General features: G+C 49.1%; 1 protein-coding gene across 1 annotated transcript in view; it reads left to right on the forward strand.

The window, feature by feature from the left end:
- Nucleotides 1-23372, forward strand: part of PIK3CA (phosphatidylinositol-4,5-bisphosphate 3-kinase catalytic subunit alpha) — a 174799-nt gene that overhangs the window by 122026 nt on the left and 29401 nt on the right. Inside the window, exons 19-21 of the mRNA XM_063916302.1 lie at nucleotides 5769-5939; nucleotides 20769-20886; nucleotides 21210-21361. Coding sequence (XP_063772372.1) covers nucleotides 5769-5939; nucleotides 20769-20886; nucleotides 21210-21361 — 441 coding nt within the window. The remainder of the gene's footprint in view (nucleotides 1-5768; nucleotides 5940-20768; nucleotides 20887-21209; nucleotides 21362-23372) is intronic.

Here is a 23372-nt window from a genome sequence, read left to right on the forward strand (position 1 = left end):
TGAAGTGTGTGATGATGCGTGGGTTTCCCCCGATAGAAAATTATTGGCGGTATACCCTTTCCCGCCAGAAGTTAGGGCGCGTTGGGAAACACCCCTTAGGGTGGATAAGGCGCTCACACGCTTATCAAAACAAGTGGCGGTACCGTCTCCAGATAGGGCCGTCCTCAAGGAGCCAACTGATAGGAGGCTGGAAAATATCCTAAGAAGTATATACACACATACTGGTGTTATACTGCGACCAGCGATCGCCTCAGCCTGGATGTGCAGAGCTGGGGTGGCTTGGTCGGATTCCCTGACTAAAAATATTGATACCCTTGACAGGGACAGTATTTTATGGACTATAGAGCATTTAAAGGATGCATTTCTATATATACGAGATGCACAGAGGGATATTTGCACTCTGGCATCAAGAGTAAGTGCGATGTCCATATCTGCCAGAAGATGTTTATGGACACGACAGTGGTCAGGTGATGCAGATTCCAAACGGCACAAAGAAGTATTGCCGTATAAAGGGGAGGAGTTATTTGGGGTCGGTCCATCGGACCTGGTGGCCACGGCAACTGCTGGAAAATCCACCGTTTTTACCCTAAGTCACATCTCTGCAGAAAAAGACACCGTCTTTTCAGCCTCAGTCCTTTCGTCCCCATAAGAGTCATATCTGCCCAGGGATAGAGGAAAGGGAAGAAGACTGCAGCAGGCAGCCCATTCCCAGGAACAGAAGCCTCCACCGCTTCTGCCAAGTTTCTCAGCATGACGCTGGGGCCGTACAGGACCCCTGGATCCTACAAGTAGGATTCCAGGGGTACAGATTGGAAAGTCGAGACGTTTCCCCCTCGCAGGTTCCTGAAGTCTGCTTTACCAACGTCTCCCTCCGACAGGGAGGCAGTATTGGAAACAATTCACAAGCTGTATTCCCAGCAGGTGATAATCAAAGTACCCCTCCTACAACAAGGAAAGGGGTATTATTCCACACTATGTTGTGGTACTGAAGCCAGAAGGCTCGGTGAGACCTATTCTAAATCTGAAATATTTGAACACTTACAAAGGTTCAAATCAAGATGGAGTCACTCAGAGCAGTGATAGCGAACCAGGAAGAAGGGGACTATAGGGTGTCCCGGGACATCAGGGATACTTACCTCCATGTCCCAATTTGCCCTTCTCACCAAGGGTACCTCAGGTTCGTGGTACAGAACTGTCACTATCAGTTTCAGACGCTGCCGTTTGGATTGTCCACGGCACCCCGGGTCTTTACCAAGGTAATGGCCGAAATGATGATTCTTCTTCAAAGAAAATGGACGACCTCCTGATAAGAGCAAGGTCCAGAGAACAGTTGGAGGTCGGAGTAGCACTATCTCAAGTAGTTCTACGACAGCACGGGTGGATTCTAAATATTCCAAAACCGCAGTTGTTTCCGACGACACATCGGCTGTTCCTAGGGATGATTCTGCACACAGTCCAGAAAAGGGTGTTTCTCCCGGAGAAGAAAGCCAGGGAGTTATCCGAGCTAGTCAGGAACCTCCTAAAACCAGGAAAAGTGTCAGTGCATCATTGCACAAGGGTCCTGGGAAAAATGGTGGCTTCTTACGAAGCGATTCCATTCGGCAGTTTTCACGCAAGAACTTTTCAGTGGGATCTGCTGGAAAAATGGTCCGGATCGCATCTTCAGATGCATCAGCGGATAACCCTGTCTCCAAGGACAAGGGTGTTTCTTCTGCGGTGGCTGCAAAGTACTCATCTACTAATGGGCCGCAGATTCGGCATTCAGGAAGGGTCCTGGTGACCAGGGATGCCAGTCTGAGAGGCTGGGGAGCAGTCACACAGGAAAAAAAAAAAAAAATTTCTAGGGAGTGTGATCAAGTCTGGAGAATTCTCTCCACATAAATATACTGGAGCTAAGGGCAAGTTACAATGCTCTAAGCTTAGCAAGACCTCTGCTTCAAGGTCAGCCGGTATTGATCCAGTGGGACAACATCACGGCAGTCGCCCACGTAAACAGACAGGGCGGCACAAGAAGCAGAAGGGCAATAGCAGAAACTGCAAGGATTATTCGCTGGGCGGAAAATCAGGTGATAGCACTGTCAGCAGTGTTCATTCCGACGCCCGGGAGAGTGGGGATTTCATCGGGAAGTCTTCCACATGATTGTGAACCATTTGGAAAGACCAAAGGTGGACATGATGGCGTCCCGCCTGAACAAAAAACTTGACAGGTATTGCGCCAGGTCAAGAGACCCTCAGGCAATAGCTGTGGACGCTCTGGTAACACCGTGGGTGTACCAGTCAGTGTATGTGTTCCCTCCTCTGCTTCTCATACCCAAGGTACTGAGAATTATAAGACGTAGAGGAGTAAGAACTATACTCGTGGCTCCGGATTGGCCAAGAAGGACTTGGTACCTGGAACTTCAAGAGATGCTCACAGAGGACTCATGGCCTCTGCCGCTAAGAAGGGACTTGCTTCAGCAAGTACCATGTCTGTTCCAAGACTTACCGCGGCTGCGTTTGACGGCATGGCGGTTGAACGCCGGATCCTAAAGGAAAAAGGCATTCCGGAAGAGGTCATTCCTACCCTGGTCAAGGCCAAGAAGGAGGTGACCGCACAACATTATCACCACATGTGGCGAAAATATGTTGCGTGGTGTGAGGCCAGGAAGGCCCCACGAAGAAATTTCAACTCGGTCGATTCCTGCATTTCCTGCAAACAGGAGTGTCTATGGGCCTCAAATTGGGGTCCATTAAGGTTCAAATTTCGGCCCTGTCGATTTTCTTCCAGAAAGAATTGGCTTCAGTTCCTGAAGTCCAGAAGTTTGTCAAGGGAGTACTGCATATACAACCCCCTTTTGTGCCTCCAGTGGCACTGTGGGATCTCAACGTAGTTCTGGGATTCCTCAAATCACATTGGTTTAAACCGCTCAAATCTGTGGATTTGAAATATCTCACATGGAAAGTGACCATGCTGTTGGCCCTGGCCTCGGCCAGGCGAGTGTCAGAATTGGCGGCTTTGTCTCACAAAAGCCCATATCTGATTGTCCATTCGGACAGGGCAGAGCTGCGGACTCGTCCCCAGTTTCTCCCTAAGGTGGTGTCAGTGTTTCACCTGAACCAGCTTATTGTGGTACCTGCGGCTACTAGGGACTTGGAGGACTCCAAGTTGCTAGATGTTGTCAGGGCCCTGAAAATATAGGTTTCCAGGACGGCTGGAGTCAGGAAAACTGACTTGCTGTTATCCTGTATGCACCCAATAAACTGGGTGCTCTTGCTTCTAAGCAGACGATTTCTAGTTGGATGTGTAGTACAATTCAGCTTGCACATGCTGTGGCAGTCCTGCCACAGCCAAAATATGTAAATGCCCATTCCACAAGGAAGGTGGGCTCATCTTGGGCGGCTGCCCGAGGGGTCTCGGCTTTACAACTTTGCCGAGCAGCTACTTGGTCAGGGGCACACCCTGACTGAGGAGGACCTGGAGTTCGGTGCTGCAGAGTCATCCGCACTCTCCCGCCCGTTTGGGAGCTTTGGTATAATCCCCATGGTCCTGACGGAGTCCCCAGCATCCACTTAGGACGTCAGAGAAAATAAGAATTTACTTACCGATAATTCTATTTCTCGTAGTCCGTAGTGGATGCTGGGCGCCCATCCCAAGTGCGGATTGTCTGCAATACTTGTACATAGTTATTGTTACAAAAATCGGGTTATTATTGTTGTGAGCCATCTTTTCAGAGGCTCCGCTGTTATCATGCTGTTAACTGGGTTCAGATCACAGGTTGTACAGTGTGATTGGTGTGGCTGGTATGAGTCTTACCCGGGATTCAAAATCCTTCCTTATTGTGTACGCTCGTCCGGGCACAGTATCCTAACTGAGGCTTGGAGGAGGGTCATAGGGGGAGGAGCCAGTGCACACCACCTGATCCTAAAGCTTTTACTTTTGTGCCCTGTCTCCTGCGGAGCCGCTAATCCCCATGGTCCTGACGGAGTCCCCAGCATCCACTACGGACTACGAGAAATAGAATTATCGGTAAGTAAATTCTTATTTTTTCATCCGGGTTTTCCCAAGCCTTTTCAAATATAGCAGTAAGCCTCCTCAACCTGCTCGGGTGTTGTATCAGCAATATTCAACACATCCCTAATAGCCTCTATCATCAACTGCACCCCTTTTGCAAGAAATGCTGCCCCCCGCAACACATCCCCGTCACCGTCTGCAGTATCGGTATCGGTATCATCCTGCAGGATCTGTGCAAGAGCACATTTACATGAATATACAACGGGGAGCCCTGATGTACCAGAACTGGGCCAGACTGCCATAGAGTTCTGTAAAGCTTGAGTTGCAGATTCATTTTGTGCAACCCTATTTGAAATCTGAGAAATCATAGATTTGATAGAGGATAACACACACACACACACACACACACACACACACACACACACACACACACAGTTTCACCCCCAAGAGTGGCAAAAGAGAGACAGAGATTGGAGCCAACCCACACACAGCGCTCTTAATATAAAGGGAGACCTCCTTTCAGCGCTGACTGTGCACCTTAATAGGTCACACAGTCCGCTCTGAGGAGACACTCCGCCCCCCAAAATGGCGCTGTCTGCCCGCTCTTCATATGATTATACTGGCCTGAGGATTTATGCTGGCTGAGATCCCGGGCGCCCCTCACAGCGCAGCACTATGTACCGCTGAGCCTCCGGAGCGCAGTTAATACTGCGCTCCTACCCTGATGCCGCCGTCTTCACACCGGCCCCCCGCTTGCTAGGGTGGTCGGTGACTCACTCGCCACTGATCTTCAGCTCTGTAAGGGGGTGGCGGCATGCTGCCGTGGTGAGCGATCTCCTGTGGCGGGGAACAATCTATCCCCTCAGGAGCTCAGTGTCCTGTCAGCGGAGATAGTGGCTCAGACCCTTCAGGGCGGACACTATTCCCCCCCCCCCTTCCACCTTAGTCCCACGAAGCAGGGAGGCTGTTGCCAGCAGCCTCCCTGTAAAATAATAAACTCTAAAATAAACTTTACTAGAGAAACTCTGGAGAGCTCCCCTAGCTGTGACCGGCTCCTCCGGGCACATTTTCTAAAACTGAGTCTGGTAGGAGGGGCATAGAGGGAGGAACCAGCACACACTCTCAAACCCTTAAAGTGCCAATGGCTCCTGGTGGACCTGTCTATACACCATGGTACTAATGTGGACCCCAGCATCCTCTAGGACGTAAGAGAAAGTGCGTTACATGCACGAAACGCATTGGTGACTAGTGGTTGAACTGAGGAAAGAGAGACTGCCGTCCGGCAGACCTGGCGCCCACCGAGTGACATCATCTATCCGCTCCCCCACTGGACACAGTGGCAACACAACGAGATCGGAAGCCGCAGACAGACCCTGTTCTTTCAGGGCAATAGGTCCTGTTAAATGTAAAAAAAATGTTTTTACCCATTTGAGAGTTACGTGGGCCATTCAAATTCATCTCCGAGCCTAATTCCCTGTTCTCCTGATGCTTTTAGGCAATTTGTTAGCAGATCGGCAAAATCCAGCATGTTAAATTATATTGTATTGAGTACGGTTTCTTCTTTTTATAAAAACATTGTGTACACTGACACTCCTGGCAGAAGTATTAGAATTGGTTCCACAAACATTATTTGCTGGAGAGCTGCTTCTGAAATAGAATAGCCTATGGAAAATATAGTGCGTATAGATGATAGACATAGATTTATGTATAATTTACTGGTATTCTTATTTGACCTTTTCATGCCCAGTATTTATAACAGTATTGTGTTCCCTTATAGGATGCTGCCGTATGGTTGCCTGTCTATTGGCGACTGTGTAGGACTCATTGAGGTGGTCAGATGTTCTCATACTATTATGCAAATTCAGTGCAAAGGAGGTCTAAAAGGTGCTCTGCAGTTCAACAGCCATACATTACACCAGTGGCTCAGGGATAAAAACAAAGGAGAAACGTGAGTTTATTTATTCATGTTAAATCTATATAACTTTTTTTTTTTATTGCATGTATTGCTCTGATTTTTTATTATATACATACAGTTTAGCATATTGACCAATGTAAGACAGTGTGACCGTTTCAACCTTCAACCTACCAGTTATCCTCCCATTCCCTTTAATCGTCTTTAATATTTCTGATTTCTCCAACTCCCCATTTCCTCTCACCGACCATCACCTGCTCTCTTTCCATTTCTCTCTCTCTCTGCTACTCTATCTGTATCTCCTAAGGCTACCATCACTAAACGTGATATTGAGGCTATCAACACCACTGCCCTATCCTCCCTGCTCGACTCATTTCTCTCTCCTATACCGTCTCTCTCATGCCCTGAACAAACCACTTCCCTATACAATGCTTCCCTTACTTCTGCTCTTAACTCTGTTGCTCCACCAACCACTATTCCCCCTCGCAGATCAACACCTCTGCCCTGGCACACCAAATGCACCGGATACTGCTGAGTGACAGTGGAGGAAGTCACACTCTAAGGCAGACTTCCTCCATTTCAAACTTATTCTCTCATCCTTTAGTGCTGTCCTTTCCCTCGCTAAACAGTCATACTTCAAGAACTTCATCTCCTCACGGTCTTCGAACCCCCAGTACCTATTTGCCACCTTCAACTCCCTCCTCTGCCCACCCCCGCCTCGTCTCCACTTCTCAACCTCCTGCTCTTGACTTTACCATTTACTTCACTTCCAAAATTAACTCCATACGTCAGGACATTATACCCAACCAAACCATCAGCAACAAGCCACCTCCTTTCCCTTACCACCCCTTCCCATCCCTCTTAGCAACTCTGACATCTTTCCTTCATGTATCTGGTGAGGAAGTCAGGGTCCTCATCTGTCGCCCCCACCTCCCCACTTGTCCCTATCCTAAGCCGCCTCCTCCGCTACCTGTTCCCATCTTGCCCATCTCCTCGATCTCTCCCTCTCATTTGGCACTGTCCCCTCTGCCTTCAACCATGCACTCGTCTCCATTATTCTTAAAAAAAACCTACCCTTGATCCATACACTGTAACTATAGACCCATCTCTCTCCTCTCTCTTACCTCCAAACTCCTTGAACTTTTTGTCTACAACAGCCTTACTGCCTTTCTTTGCTTCCACTCACTGCTTGGCCCATTCCAGTCTGGCTTCCGTCCCTTCACTCCACTGAAACTGCGTTCACGAAAGTCTGCAATGACCTCCTTTCTGCTAAATCCAAGAGCCACTACTCTTTTCTTATTCTCTCTGCTGCTTTTGACACTGTGGACCACCTCCTCCAAATCCTTGACTCCCTTGGTCTGTGTGATACTAACTCTCCTGGCTATCCTTCTACCTCTTGACTGTACCTTCTCCATCTCCTTTCATGACTCCACCTTGCCCCCCACTTTCACTAACTGTAGGGCCGCCCCCAAGGCTCTGTTCTTGGGGCCCGATTCAGACCTAATAGCTGCTGTGCGCTTTCGCCCAGTGGGCGATCAGCGATTGACTGCGTATGCACCGCAATGCGCACGCGTGTCAGCAAACAACAACTGGCATCGCCGGTCAGCGACAGGTTGGTGTGAAAATTCTAATCGCACAGCCATTCGCATGCTGATTAACAGGAAGAGGCCATTTGTGGTGGTTTCTGGGAGTGTCAGGGAAAACGCAGGCGTGCCTAAGCATTTTCAGGGAGGGTGTGTGACGTCAGCTCCGGCCCCGATTAGCCTGTTCTGATCGCACTGTAGGAGTAAGTTGTAGGCTGCGCACAGATTGCGCACACTAAACACCATTCACTGGTGTGAGGTGCGAACGGATTTGCAGCTGTCCACTGACTGAGTGATTTTTAGCTGCTCAGCGTACACATGCGATCGCACACTTGTACGGCGACTATACACACTCCTTGGGCGGCGACTATCTGATCGCAGGGCAACAATTTTAGCAGCCTAGCAATGAGGTCTGAATCACCTCCTTGGTCTGCTAATTTTCTTTCTCTATACATCACCTTTAGGTGAGCTCATTACCTCTTTTGCCTTACAATATCATCTCTATGCTGATGATACTCAAATCTACCTCTCCTTCCCTGACCTCTGCCCCGCTCTCCTCACTCGTGTATCCAGCTGTCTCTCTGCTATTTCTTTCTGGATGTCCCAGCACATTCTTAAACTTAACATGTCTAAAGGTGTGTACACACGGTGAGATATTGCCTTTCGATTTTGACTATATAGTGAAAATCACAAGTAAAGTTAGCGCAAATTGCAAGGTGTTAGCCACCTTGTGACCCCGATTCAATATCGATATGCACTCCCGCGGGGTCAGTATTGCAAGACTAGATAGACTGTGCAGGCAAGTCAGTTTTGACTACCTAGTACAAAGTATAGTCAATTTGGCACATAGTAAAAACCGCACACAGCCAAAATCACAAGCACACATAGACAATATCGCATAGTCAAAATCTCACCGTGTCTATGCACCTTAAGACTGAGCTGATCATCTTCCCACCCTATCACACTACCTCACCTCCCACAATGTCATTATGTATTGATGGCACTACTATCTCCTCTAGCCCCCAAGTGCGCTGTCTTGGAGTAATCCTCGACTCCTCCCTCTCCTTCAAACCACACATTCAGCACCTCTCTTAAACCTGTCGTTTTCATCTCAAAAATATTTCTAGGGTCAGACCCTTTCTCACCCAGGATGCTACTAAGACCCTCATCCACTCACTGGTCATCTCTAGACGGACTACTGTAATGTTCTTTTATCTGGCCTCCCTGACAAATCCTTCTCTCCATTTCAATTTATCCTCAATGCTGCTGCCCGGCTCATCTTCCTCACCAAACGTACTGCGTGCACCTCCCCTCTCTTACTAGACCTTCACTGGCTACCCTTCCCATTCAGAATCCATTTAAAGCTTCTCACAGTCTCCTCCAAAGCCTTCACCCACTCCTCTACCCTTTTACATCTCTGACCTTCTCTCCCTTTATACTCCTGCCCGTCCTTTTCGCTCCGCTAATGCACGTCACCACTCCTGCCTACTGATTACTTCCTCCCACTCATATCTCCAAGATTTTTCACGTGCTGCTCCCTTTCTCTGGAATTCTCTACCTCTCCCTCTGACTCTCCACCTCTATACAGAACTTCTAACGGTCTCTCAAGACCCACTTCTTCACCAAATTCAGCTGTCTCACATCCTAAGTCCTCAGTCCCACGCTCACTTTCGACTTCATCTGTATCACCCCTGTGTGGCCCTCCCCTTTAGAATATAAGCTTTCACAAGCAGGGCCCTCTTCCCTCATGTGCATTTCCATTTCTGACTTAACCTATCTTCTTTTCTCTAACGTCCTAAGTGGATGCTGGGGACTCCGTAAGGACCATGGGGAATAGCGGCTCCGCAGGAGACTGGGCACATCTAAAGAAAGCTTTAGGACTATCTGGTGTGCACTGGCTCCTCCCCCTATGACCCTCCTCCAAGCCTCAGTTAGATCTCTGTGCCCGAACGAGAAGGGTGCACACTAGGGGCTCTCCTGAGCTTCTTAGTGAAAGTTTTAGTTTAGGTTTTTTATTTTCAGTGAGACCTGCTGGCAACAGGCTCACTGCATCGAGGGACTAAGGGGAGAAGAAGCGAACTCACCTGCGTGCAGAGTGGATTGGGCTTCTTAGGCTACTGGACATTAGCTCCAGAGGGACGATCACAGGCCCAGCTTGGATGGGTCCCAGAGCCGCGCCGCCGGACCCCTTACAGAGCCAGAAGGCAGAAGAGGTCCGGAAAATCGGCGGCAGAAGACGTCCTGTCTTCAACAAGGTAGCGCACAGCACTGCAGCTGTGCGCCATTGCTCTCAGCACACTTCACACTCCGGTCACTGAGGGTGCAGGGCGCTGGGGGGGGCGCCCTGAGACGCAATAATAAACACCTTGGATGGCAAAAAATGCATCACATATAGCTCCTGGGCTATATGGATGCATTTAACCCCTGCCAAAATACATAAAAAAACGGGTGGTGAGGCCGCCGATAAGGGGGCGGAGCCTATCTCCTCAGCACACTGGCGCCATTTTCCCTCACAGCTCCGTTGGAGGGAAGCTCCCTGGCTCTCCCCTGCAGTCACTACACTACAGAAAGGGTTAAAAAAGAGAGGGGGCACAAATTAGGCGCAGTATTAACTATACAGCAGCTATAAGGGGAAAAACACTTATATAAGGTTATCCCTGTATATATATAGCGCTCTGGTGTGTGCTGGCAAACTCTCCCTCTGTCTCCCCAAAGGGCTAGTGGGGTCCTGTCCTCTATCAGAGCATTCCCTGTGTGTGTGCTGTATGTCGGTACTTTTGTGTCGACATGTATGAGGAGAAAAATGATGTGGAGACGGAGCAGATTGCCTGTAATAGTGATGTCACCCCCTAGGGGGTCGACACCTGAGTGGATGAACTGTTGGAAGAAATTACGTGACAGTGTCAGCTCTGTATAAAAGACAGTGGTTGACATGAGACAGCCGGCTACTCAGCTTGTGCCTGTCCAGACGTCTCATAGGCCGTCAGGGGCTCTAAAGCGCCCGTTACCTCAGATGGCAGATATAGACGCCGACACGGATACTGACTCCAGTGTCGACGGTGAAGAGACAAATGTGACTTCCAGTAGGGCCACACGTTACATGATTGAGGCAATGAAAAATGTTTTACACATTTCTGATAATACGAGTACCACCAAAAAGGGGTATTATGTTCGGTGAGGAAAAACTACCTGTAGTTTTCCTGAATCTGAGAAATTAAATGAGGTGTGTGATGATGCGTGGGTTTCCCCCGATAACAACTGATAATTTCTAAAATGTTATTGGCATTATATCCTTTCCCGCCAGAGGTTAGGGAACACCCCCTAGGGTGGATAAAGCGCTCACACGCTTGTAAGGGTTCTATCCTCTCCTGAGATGGCCGTCCTTAAGGATCCTGCTGATAGAAAGCAGGAGGGTATCCTAAAATGTATTTACACACATACTGGTGTTATACTGCGACCAGCAATCGCCTCAGCCTGGATGTGCAGTGCTGGGTTGGCGTGGTCGGATTCCCTGACTGAAAATATTGATACCCTAGATAGGGACAGTATATTTTTGCCTATAGAGCATTTGAAAGATGCATTTCTATATATGCGTGATGCACAGCGGAATATTTGCCGACTGGCATCAAGTCTAAGTGCGTTGTCCATTTCTACCAGTAGAGGGTTATGGACACGTCAGTGGTCAGGTGATGCGTATTCCAAACGGCATTTGGAAGTATTGCCTTATTAAGGGGATCAGGCGCAGTCTTTTCGTGGATAAGCGGGCAAAAGGTTCCTCATTTCTGCCCCGTGACAGAGGGAGAGGAAAAAGGCTGCAGAAATCAGCCAGTTCCCAGGAACAGAAACCCTCTCCCGCCTCTGCCAAGCCCTCAGTATACGCTGGGGCTTTACAAGCAGAATCAGGCACGGTGGGGGGCCTGTTTCAATAAATTTCAGCGCGCAGTGGGCTCACTCGCAAGTAGACCCCTGGATCCTTCAGGTGATATCTCAGGGGTACAAATTAGAATTTGAGACGTCTCCCCCTCGCCGTTTCCTAAAGTCGGCTTTACCGATGTCTCCTTCTGACAGGGAGACAGTTTTGGAAGCTATTCACAAGCTGTATTCCCAGCAGGTGATAATCAAGATACCCCTCCTGCAACAGGGAACGGGGTATTATTCCACACTGTTGTGGTACCGAAGCCGGACGGCTCGGTGAGACCGATTCTAAATCTAAAATCTTTGAACACTTACATACAGAGGTTCAAATTCAAGATTGAGTCACTCAGAGCAGTGATTGCGAACCTGGAAGAAGGGGACTACATGATGTCTCGGGACATCAAGGATGCTTACCTTCATGTCAAAATTTACCCTTCTCACCAAGGGTACCTCAGGTTTATGGTACAGAACTGTCACTATCAGTTCAGACGCTGCCGTATGGATGGTCCACGGCACCCCGGGTCTTTACCAAGGTAATGGCCGAAATGATGATATTCCTTCAAAGGAAGGGAATTTTAGTTATCCCTTACTTGGACGATTCCCTGATAAGGGTAAGATCCAGGGAACAGTTGGAGGTCGGTGTAGCACTATCTCAGGTAGTGTTGCTGCAGCACGGTTGGATTCTCAATATTCCAAAATCGCAGCTGGTTCCGACGACTTGTCTTCTGTTCCTAGGGATGATCCTGGACACAGTCCAGAAAAAGGTGTTTCTCCCGGAGGAGAAAGCCAGGGAGTTATCCGAGCTAGTCAGGAACCTCCTAAAACCGAGCCAAGTCTCAGTGCATCAATGCACAAGGGTTCTGGGTAAAATGGTGGCTTCCTACGAAGCAATCCCATTCGGCAGATTCCACGCAAGAACTTTCCAGTGGGACCTGCTGGACAAATGGTCCGGGTCGCATCTTCAGATGCATCAGCGGATAACCCTGTCACCAAGGACAAGGGTGTCCCTCCTGTGGTGGTTGCAGAGTGCTCATCTTCTAGAGGGCCGCAGATTCGGCATTCAGGACTGGGTCCTGGTAACCACGGATGCCAGCCTGCGAGGCTGGGGAGCAGTCACACAGGGAAGGAATATCCAGGACTTATGGGCAAGCCTGGAGACAAAACTTCACATAAATATCCTGAAGCTAAGGGACATTTACAATGCTCTAAGCTTAGCAAGACCTCTGCTTCAAGGTCAGCCGATGTTGATCCAGTCGGACAACATCACGGCAGTCACCCACGTAAACAGACAGGGTGGCACAAGAAGCAGGAGGGCAATGGCAGAAGCTGCAAGGATTCTTCGCTGGGCGGAAAATCATGTGATAGCACTGTCAGCAGTATTCATTCCGGGAGTGGACAACTGGGAAGCAGACTTCCTCAGCACGACCTCCACCCGGGAGAGTGGGGACTTCACCCAGAAGTCTTCCACATGATTATAAACCGTTGGGAAAAACTCGACAGGTATTGCGCCAGGTCCAGGGACCCTCAGGCAATAGCTGTAGACGCTCTGGTAACACCGTGGGTGTACCAGTCAGGGTATGTGTTCCCTCCTCTGCCTCTCATACCCAAGGTACTGAGATTGATAAGATGGAGAGGAGTAAGCACTATATTCGTGGCTCCGGATTGGCCAAGAAGGATTTGGTAACCGGAACTTCAAGAGATGCTCACGGAGGATCCATGGCCTCTACCTCTAAGAAGGGACCTGCTCCAGCAAGGACCCTGTCTGTTCCAAGACTTACCGCGGCTGCGTTTGACGGCATGGCGGTTGAACGCCGGATCCTGAAGGAAAAAAGGCATTCCGGATGAAGTCATCCCTATCCTGATCAAAGCCAGGAAGGATGTAACCGCAAAAACATTATCACCGCAATTGGCGAAAATATGTTGCGTGGTGCGAGGCCAGTAAGGCCCGACGGAGGAAATTCAACTGGGTCGATTCCTACATTTCCTGCAAACAGGAGTGTCTATGGGCCTGAAATTGGGGTCCATTAAGGTTCAAATTTCGGCCCTGTCAATTTTCTTCCAAAAAGAACTAGCTTCAGTCCCTGAAGTTCAGACGTTTGTAAAAGGGGTACTGCATATACAGCCTCCTTTTGTGCCTCCAGTGGCACTTTGGGATCTCAATGTAGTTTTGGGTTCCAAAAGTCACATTGGTTTGAACCACTTAAATCTGTGGAGTTAAAATATCTCACATGGAAAGTGGTCATGCTGTTGGCCCTGGCCTGGGCCAGGCGCGTGTCAGAATTGGCGGCTTTATCCTGAAAAAGCCCTTATCTGATGTTCCATTCGGACAGGGCGGAATTGAGGACTCGTCCTCAGTTTCTCCCTAAGGTGGTTTCAGCGTTTCACCTGAACCAACCTATTTGTGGTGCCTGCGGCTACTAGGGACTTGGAGGACTCCAAGTTGCTAGACGTTGTCAGGGCCCTGAAAATATATGTTTCCAGGAGGGCTGGAGTCAGGAAATCTGACTCGCTGTTTATCCTGTATGCACCCAACAAGCTGGGTGCTCCTGCTTCTAAGCAGACTATTGCTCGTTGGATTTGTAGTACAATTCAGCTTGCACATTCTGTGGCATGCCTGCCACAGCCAAAAATCTGTAAATGCCCACTCCACAAGGAAGGTGGGCTCATCTTGGGCGGCTGCCCGAGGGGTCTCGGCTTTACAACTTTGCTGAGCAGCTTCTTGGTCAGGAGCAAATGCGTTTGTAAAATTATACAAAATTGATATCCTGGCTGAGGAGGACCTGGAGTTCTCTCATTTGGTGCTGCAGAGTCATCCGCACTCTCCCGCCCGTTTGGGAGCTTTGGTATAATCCCCATGGTCCTTACGGAGTCCCCAGCATCCACTTAGAACGTTAGAGAAAATAAGAATTTACTTACCGATAATTCTATTTCTCATAGTCCGTAGTGGATGCTGGGCGCCCATCCCAAGTGCGGATTGTCTGCAATACTTGTACATAGTTATTGTTACAAAAATCGGGTTATTATTGTTGTGAGCCATCTTTCAGAGGCTCCTCTGTTATCATGCTGTTAACTGGGTTCAGATCACAGGTTATACGGTGTGATTGGTGTGGCTGGTATGAGTCTTACCCGGGATTCAAAATCCTTCCTTATTGTGTACGCTCGTCCGGGCACAGTATCCTAACTGAGGCTTGGAGGAGGGTCATAGGGGGAGGAGCCAGTGCACACCAGATAGTCCTAAAGCTTTCTTTAGATGTGCCCAGTCTCCTGCGGAGCCGCTATTCCCCATGGTCCTTACGGAGTCCCCAGCATCCACTACGGACTATGAGAAATAGAATTATCGGTAAGTAAATTCTTATTTCTCTGACGTCCTAGTGGATGCTGGGGACTCCGTCAGGACCATGGGGAACAGCGGCTCCGCAGGAGACAGGGCACAAAAGTAAAAGCTTTAGGATCAGGTGGTGTGCACTGGATCCTCCCCCTATGACCCTCCTCCAAGCCTCAGTTAGATTTTTGTGCCCGGCCGAGAAGGGTGCAATCTAGGTGGCTCTCCTAAAGAGCTGCTTAGAGTAAAAGTTTTGTTAGGTTTTTTATTTTCAGTGAGTCCTGCTGGCAACAGGCTCACTGCATCGAGGGACTTAGGGGAGAGAAGTGAACTCACCTGCGTGCAGGATGGATTGGCTTCTTAGGCTACTGGACACCATTAGCTCCAGAGGGAGTCGGAACACAGGTCTCACCCTGGGGTTCGTCCCGGAGCCGCGCCGCCGACCCCCTTGCAGATGCCGAAAAGTGAAGAGGTCCAGAAACCGGCGGCAGAAGACACTTCAGTCTTCATAAGGTAGCGCACAGCACTGCAGCTGTGCGCCATTGTTGTCAGCACACTTCATAGCAGCGGTCACTGAGGGTGCAGGGCGCTGGGGGGGGCGCCCTGGGCAGCAATGATAGTACCTTATTCTGGCTAAAAATACATCACATATAGCCCCTGGGGGCTATATGGATGTATTTAACCCCTGCCAGGTCTCAGAAAAACGGGAGAAGAAGCCCGCCGAAAAGGGGGCGGGGCCTATTCTCTTCAGCACACAGCGCCATTTTCCCTCACAGAAATGCTGGTGGGAAGGCTCCCAGGCTCTCCCCTGCACTGCACTACAGAAACAGGGTTAAAACAGAGAGGGGGGGCACTTATTTGGCGATATGACTATATATATATTAAAATGCTATAAGGAAAAACACTTATATAAAGGTTGTCCCTGTATAATTATAGCGTTTTTGGTGTGTGCTGGCAAACTCTCCCTCTGTCTCCCCAAAGGGCTAGTGGGGTCCTGTCCTCTATCGGAGCATTCCCTGTGTGTGTGCTGTGTGTCGGTACGTGTGTGTCGACATGTATGAGGACGATGTTGGTGAGGAGGCGGAGCAATTGCCTGTAATGGTGATGTCACTCTCTAGGGAGTCGACACCGGAATGGATGGCTTATTTAAGGAATTACGTGATAATGTCAACACGCTGCAAGGTCGGTTGACGACATGAGACGGCCTGCAAACCAATTAGTACCTGTCCAGGCGTCTCAAACACCGCCAGGGGCGTTAAAACGTCCTTTTACCTCAGTCGGTCGACACAGACACGGACACTGACTCCAGTGTCGACGGTGAAGAAACAAACGTATTTTCCTTTAGGGCCACGTTACTTGTTAAGGGCAATGAAGGAGGTGTTACATATTTCTGATACTACAAGTACCACAAAAAAGGGTATTATGTGGAGTGTGAAAAAACTACCTGTAGTTTTTCCTGAATCAGATAAATTAAATGAAGTGTGTGATGATGCGTGGGTTTCCCCCGATAGAAAATTATTGGCGGTATACCCTTTCCCGCCAGAAGTTAGGGCGCGTTGGGAAACACCCCTTAGGGTGGATAAGGCGCTCACACGCTTATCAAAACAAGTGGCGGTACCGTCTCCAGATAGGGCCGCCCTCAAGGAGCCAGCTGATAGGAGGCTGGAAAATATCCTAAAAAGTATATACACACATACTGGTGTTATACTGCGACCAGCGATCGCCTCAGCCTGGATGTGCAGCGCTGGGGTGGCTTGGTCGGATTCCCTGACTGAAAATATTGATACCCTTGACAGGGACAGTATTTTATTGACTATAGAGCATTTAAAGGATGCATTTCTATATATGCGAGATGCACAGAGGGATATTTGCACTCTGGCATCAAGAGTAAGTGCGATGTCCATATCTGCCAGAAGTTGTTTATGGACACGACAGTGGTCAGGTGATGCAGATTCCAAACGGCACATGGAAGTATTGCCGTATAAAGGAGAAAAAGACAACGTCTTTTCAGCCTCAGTCCCTTCGTCCCCATAAGGGCAAGCGGGCAAAAGGCCAGTTATATCTGCCATGGGATAGAGGAAAGGGAAGAAGACTGCAGCAGGCAGCCCATTCCCAGAAACAGAAGCCCTCCACCGCTTCTGCCAAGTCCTCAGCATGACGCTGGGGCCGTACAAGCGGACTCGGGTGCGGTGGGGGGGTCGTCTCAAGAGTTTCCGCACGCAGTGGGCTCACTCGCAAGTGGACCCCTGGATCCTACAAGTAGTATCCCAGGGGTACAGATTGGAAATTCGAGACGTCTCCCCCTCGCAGGTTCCTGAAGTCTGTTTTACCAACGTCTCCCTCCGACAGGGAGGCAGTAGTGGAAACAATTCACAAGCTGTATTCCCAGCAGGTGATAATCAAAGTACCCCTCCTACAACAAGGAAAGGGGTATTATTCCACACTATATTGTGGTACTGAAGCCAGACGGCTCGGTGAGACCTATTCTAAATCTGAAATAGTTGAACACTTACATACAAAGGTTCAAATCAAGATGGAGTCACTCAGAGCAGTGATAGCGAACCAGGAAGAAGGGGACTATATGGTGTCCCGGGACATCAGGGATGCTTACCTCCATGTCCCAATTTGCCCTTCTCACCAAGGGTACCTCAGGTTCGTGGTACAGAACTGTCACTATCAGTTTCAGACGCTGCCGGTTGGATTGTCCACGGCACCCCGGGTCCTTACCAAGGTAATGGCCGAAATGATGATTCTTCTTCAAAGAAAATGGACGATCTCCTGATAGGGGCAAGGTCCAGAGAACAGTTGGAGGTCGGAGTAGCACTATCTCAAGTAGTTCTACGACAGCACGGGTGGATTCTAAATATTCCAAAACCGCAGCTGTTTCCGACGACACGTCTGCTGTTCCTAGGGATGATTCTGGACACAGTCCAGAAAAAGGTGTTTCTCCCGGAGAAGAAAGCCAGGGAGTTATCCGAGCTAGTCAGGAACCTCCTAAAACCAGGAAAAGTGTCAGTGCATCATTGCACAAGGGTCCTGGGAAAAATGGTGGCTTCTTACGAAGCGATTCCATTCGGTAGATTTCACGCAAGAACTTTTCAGTGGGATCTGCTGGAAAAATGGTCCGGATCGCATCTTCAGATGCATCAGCGGATAACCCTGTCTCCAAGGACAAGGGTGTTTCTTCTGCGGTGGCTGCAGAGTGCTCATCTACTAAAGGGCCGCAGACTCGGCATTCAGGACTGGGTCCTGGTGACCACGGATGCCAGCCTGAGAGGCTGGGGAGCAGTCACACAGGGAAAAAATTTCCAGGGAGTGTGATCAAGTCTGGAGACTTCTCTCCACATAAATATACTGGAGCTAAGGGCAATTTACAATGTTCTAAGCTTAGCAAGACCTCTGCTTCAAGGTCAGCCGGTATTGATCCAGTGGGACAACATCACGGCAGTCGCCCACGTAAACAGACAGGGCGGCACAAGAAGCAGGAGGGCAATGGCAGAAACTGCAAGGATTCTTCGCTGGGCGAAAAATCATGTGATAGCACTGTCAGCAGTGTTCATTCCGGGAGTGGACAACTGGGAAGCAGACTTCCTCAGCAGGCACGACCTCCACCCGGGAGAGTGGGGATTTCATCGGGAAGTATTCCACATGATTGTGAACCGTTGGGAAAGACCAAAGGTGGACATGATGGCGTCCCGCCTGAACAAAAAACTGGACAGTTATTGCGCCAGGTCAAGAGACCCTCAAGCAATATCTGTGGACGTTCTGGTAACACCGTGGGTGTACCAGTCGGTGTATGTGTTCCCTCCTCTGCTTCTCATAACCAAGGTACTGAGAATTATAAGACGTAGAGGAGTAAGAACTATACTCGTGGCTCCGGATTGGCCAAGAAGGACGTGGCACCCGGAACTTCAAGAAATGCTCACAGAGGACTCATGGCCTCTGCCGCTAAGAAGGGACTTGCTTCAGCAAGTACCAGGTCTGTTCCAAGACTTACCGCGGCTGCGTTTGACGGCATGGCGGTGGAACGCCAGATCCTAAGGGAAAAAGGCATTCCGGAAGAGGCAATTCCTACCCTGGTCAAAGCCAGGAAGGATGTGACCGCAAAACATTATCACCACATGTGGCGAAAATATGTTGCGTGGTGTGAGGCCAGGAAGGCCCCACGAAGAAATTTCAACTCGGTCGATTCCTGCATTTCCTGCAAACAGGAGTGTCTATGGGCCTCAAATTGGGGTCCATTAAGGTTCAAATTTCGGCCCTGTAAATTTTCTTCCAGAAAGAATCGGCTTCAGTTCCTGAAGTCCAGAAGTTTGTCAAGGGAGTATTGCATATACAACCCCCTTTTTTGTGCCTCCAGTGGCACTGTGGGATCTCAACGTAGTTCTGGGATTCCTCAAATCACATTTTAAACCGCTCAAATCTGTGGATTTGAAATATCTCACATGGAAAGTGACCATGCTGTTGGCCCTGGCCTCGGCCAGGCGAGTGTCAGAATTGGCGGCTTTGTCTCACAAAAGCCATATCTGATTGTCCATTCGGACAGGGCAGAACTGCGGACTCGCCCCCAGTTTCTTCCTAAGGTGGTGTCAGCGTTTCACCTGAACCAGCTTATTGTGGTACCTGCGGCTACTTGGGACTTGGAGGACTCCAAGTTGCTAGATGTTGTCAGGGCCCTGAAAATATAGGTTTCCAGGACGGCTGGAGTCAGGAAAACTGACTCGCTGTTATCCTGTATGCACCCAACAAACTGGGTGCTCTTGCTTCTAAGCAGACGATTGCTCGTTGGATTTGTAGCACATTTCAACTTGCACATTCTGTGGCAGGCCTGCCACAGCCTAAATCTGTCAAGGCCCATTCCACAAGGAAGGTGGGCTCATCCTGGGCGGCTGCCCGAGGGGTCTCGGCATTACAACTCTGCCGAGCAGCTACGTGGTCGGGGGAGAACACGTTTGTAAAATTCTACAAATTTGATACCCTGGCTAAAGAGGACCTGGAGTTCTCTCATTCGGTGCTGCAGAGTCATCCGCACTCTCCCGCCTGTTTGGGAGCTTTGGTATAATCCCCATGGTCCTGACGGAGTCCCCAGCATCCACTAGGACGTCAGAGAAAATAAGATTTTACTTACCGATAAATCTATTTCTCGTAGTCCGTAGTGGATGCTGGGCGCCCATCCCAAGTGCGGATTGTCTGCAATACTTGTACATAGTTATTGTTACAAAAATCGGGTTATTATTGTTGTGAGCCATCTTTTCAGAGGCTCCGCTGTTATCATGCTGTTAACTGGGTTCAGATCACAGGTTGTACAGTGTGATTGGTGTGGCTGGTAGGAGTCTTACCCGGGATTCAAAATCCTTCCTTATTGTGTACGCTCGTCCGGGCACAGTATCCCAACTGAGGCTTGGAGGAGGGTCATAGGGGGAGGAGCCAGTGCACACCACCTGATCCTAAAGCTTTTACTTTTGTGCCCTGTCTCCTGCGGAGCCGCTGTTCCCCATGGTCCTGACGGAGTCCCCAGCATCCACTACGGACTACGAGAAAAAGATTTATCGGTAAGTAAAATCTTATTTTTTCAATACTCCCTTATATTTATTTGTGTCGTCTGCTGACGCAGCTATGTTTATATACCCTGTACTTGTCCTGTATTGTATTGAACACTAAGTCACTGTTTTCTTGTTTTGCTTATTTGTTTATGTACTCTGTAACTGTGCACTGCGGATCCCATGTGGTGCCTTATAAATAAAGGATAATCAGAATAATATGAGCTCTGACAACATTTGCGTGTTTAGCAGGACAGGTGAACCGTGCAAAATATTTCAGACCTTACCTTCCAGCACCTGCAGTCTGGCACAGGTGCTTGTTACTTTGTTTTGTTCCTAATATTGCAAAGTAGCTTAAGCTGGCCAGCTGTGTCACTGTGATCCCTGGTGTCACCTGTGTCACTATATAATCCATGTCAGGGAAATGCGATTATTATCTATAGTACGTGGCACGGACATGGGAAGATATGTAAACTTTAATCCATCTGTCTCTCCTTTCTACTAGGTATGATGCTGCCATTGACTTGTTCACTCGATCTTGTGCTGGTTACTGTGTTGCTACTTTTATCCTGGGAATAGGGGACCGCCACAACAGTAACATTATGGTGAAAGACAATGGACAAGTAAGTTTTAAGCCAAAAACATGCTGGCCTACCTTTTGCAAACCTCCATCTCCCCTTCATTATAACCAACCAATCAGGTAGAAAATAGAAAGTAGCGGCCTCTCCCACTTAGTACCCCTGTCCCTTACCTCCTGAAGCTTGGGAGTAGATTTGAGGTGAGTTTATAGTGCAGGAAGGCAGAATCCATTCTATTTTCTGAGTAGGGAACATTCTGATCAGCGCTAAGAAAGGTGGTACTAATGAAGTGAGAGCAACCAAAAATAGAACGCGGTGACTTTAATGGAGCAAAGTTTTTCCAATTATTAACATTGATTTTCTGTCAGCTTTTTCACATAGATTTTGGGCACTTTCTGGATCACAAAAAAAAGAAGTTTGGCTACAAGCGCGAGCGTGTACCTTTTGTATTAACACAGGACTTTTTAATTGTCATCAGCAAGGGAATACAAGAATGCACAAAGACCAGGGATTTTGAGAGGTAAGCATTGACTGTTTCTCATGGGATTTCAGCTGTTACATAGGAAATCAATGTTTTATTACTTGGCCTTCCAATGTTTAAATCAGGTATTTCTCTGACGTCCTAAGTGGATGCTGGGACTCCGTAAGGACCATGGGGAATAGCGGCTCCGCAGGAGACTGGGCACAACTAAAAGAAAGCTTTAGACTACTGGTGTGCACTGGCTCCTCCCACTATGACCCTCCTCCAGACCTCAGTTAGAATCTTGTGCCCGGCTGAGCTGGATGCACACTAGGGGCTCTCCTGAGCTCCTAGAAAGAAAGTATATTTTAGGTTTTTTATTTTACAGTGAGATCTGCTGGCAACAGACTCACTGCAGCGAGGGACTAAGGGGAGAAGAAGCGAACCTACCTAACTGGTGGTAGTTTGGGCTTCTTAGGCTACTGGACACCATTAGCTCCAGAGGGATCGACCGCAGGACCCGACCTTGGTGTTCGTTCCCGGAGCCGCGCCGCCGGCCCCCTTACAGAGCCAGAAGCAAGAAGTGTTCCGGAAAATCGGCGGCAGAAGACTCCAGTCTTCAACAAGGTAGCGCACAGCACTGCAGTTGTGCGCCATTGCTCCTCATGCACACCTCACACTCCGGTCACTGATGGGTGCAGGGCGCTGGGGGGGGGCGCCCTGAGGGCAATATAAGACACCTTGGCTGGCAAATCTACACCATATATAGTCAGGAAGGCTATATAGGTGTAAATATACCCCTGCCAGAATTCCAGAAAAAGCGGGAGAAGTCCGCCGGAAAAGGGGCGGGGCTATCTCCCTCAGCACACTGGCGCCATTTTTCCCTCACAGCTCCGCTGAAAGGACGCTCCCTGGCTCTCCCCTGCATTGTGACAAGCTACATAAGGGTAAAAAAGAGAGGGGGGGGCACTAAATTTAGGCGCAGTATATAATATAAGCAGCTATAAGGGAAAAACACTCATTATAGTGGGATCCCTGTGTTATATAGCGCTCTGGTGTGTGCTGGCATACTCTCTCCCCAAAGGGCTTTGTGGGGTCCTGTCCTCTGTCAGAGCATTCCCTGTGTGTTTGCGGTGTGTCGGTACGGCTGTGTCGACATGTTTGATGAGGAGGCGTATGTGGAGGCGGAGCAAGTGCCGATAAATGTGATGTCACCCCCTGCGGGGTCGACACCTGAGTGGATGGTTCTGTGGAAGGAATTACGCGACAGTGTCGACTCCTTGCATAAAAGGTTTGACAACATACCAAATATGGGACAGCCGGCTTCTCAGCCTGTGCCTGCCCAGGCGTCTCAAAAGCCATCAGGGGCTCTAAAACGCCCGCTACCTCAGATGGCAGACACAGATGCCGACACGGATACTGACTCCAGTGTCGACGACTATGAGACAAATGTAACTTCCAGTAGGGCCACACGTTACATGATTGAGGCAATGAAAAATGTGTTGCACATTTCTGATGTTACCCCAGGTACCACAAAAAAGGGTATTATGTTTGGAGAGAAAAAACTACCAGTGGTTTTTCCTCCATCTGAGGAATTAAATGAAGTGTGTGAAGAAGCGTGGGCTTCCCCCGATAAGAAAATGGTAATTTCTAAGAGGTTACTAATGGCGTACCCTTTCCCGCCAGAGGATAGGTCACGTTGGGAAACATCCCCTAGGGTGGATAAAGCGCTCACACGCTTGTCAAAGAAGGTGGCACTACCGTCTCCGGATACGGCCGCCCTGAAGGAATCTGCTGATAGAAAGCAGGAGGCTATCCTGAAGTCTATATAGGTGTTATATTGAGACCAGCTATTGCGTCAGCATGGATGTGCAGTGCTGCAGCTGCGTGGTCAGATTCCCTGTCGGAAAATATTGATACCCTAGACAGGGACACTATATTGCTAACCGTAGAGCATATTAAAGACGCACTCTTATACATGAGGGATGCACAGAGGGATATTTGCCGGCTGGCATCCAAAATAAGTGCAATGTCCATTTCTGCCAGGAGAGGGTTATGGACTCGGCAGTGG

Source organism: Pseudophryne corroboree, chromosome 4, assembly GCF_028390025.1.
Source record: "Pseudophryne corroboree isolate aPseCor3 chromosome 4, aPseCor3.hap2, whole genome shotgun sequence".
Taxonomy (NCBI): domain Eukaryota; kingdom Metazoa; phylum Chordata; class Amphibia; order Anura; family Myobatrachidae; genus Pseudophryne; species Pseudophryne corroboree.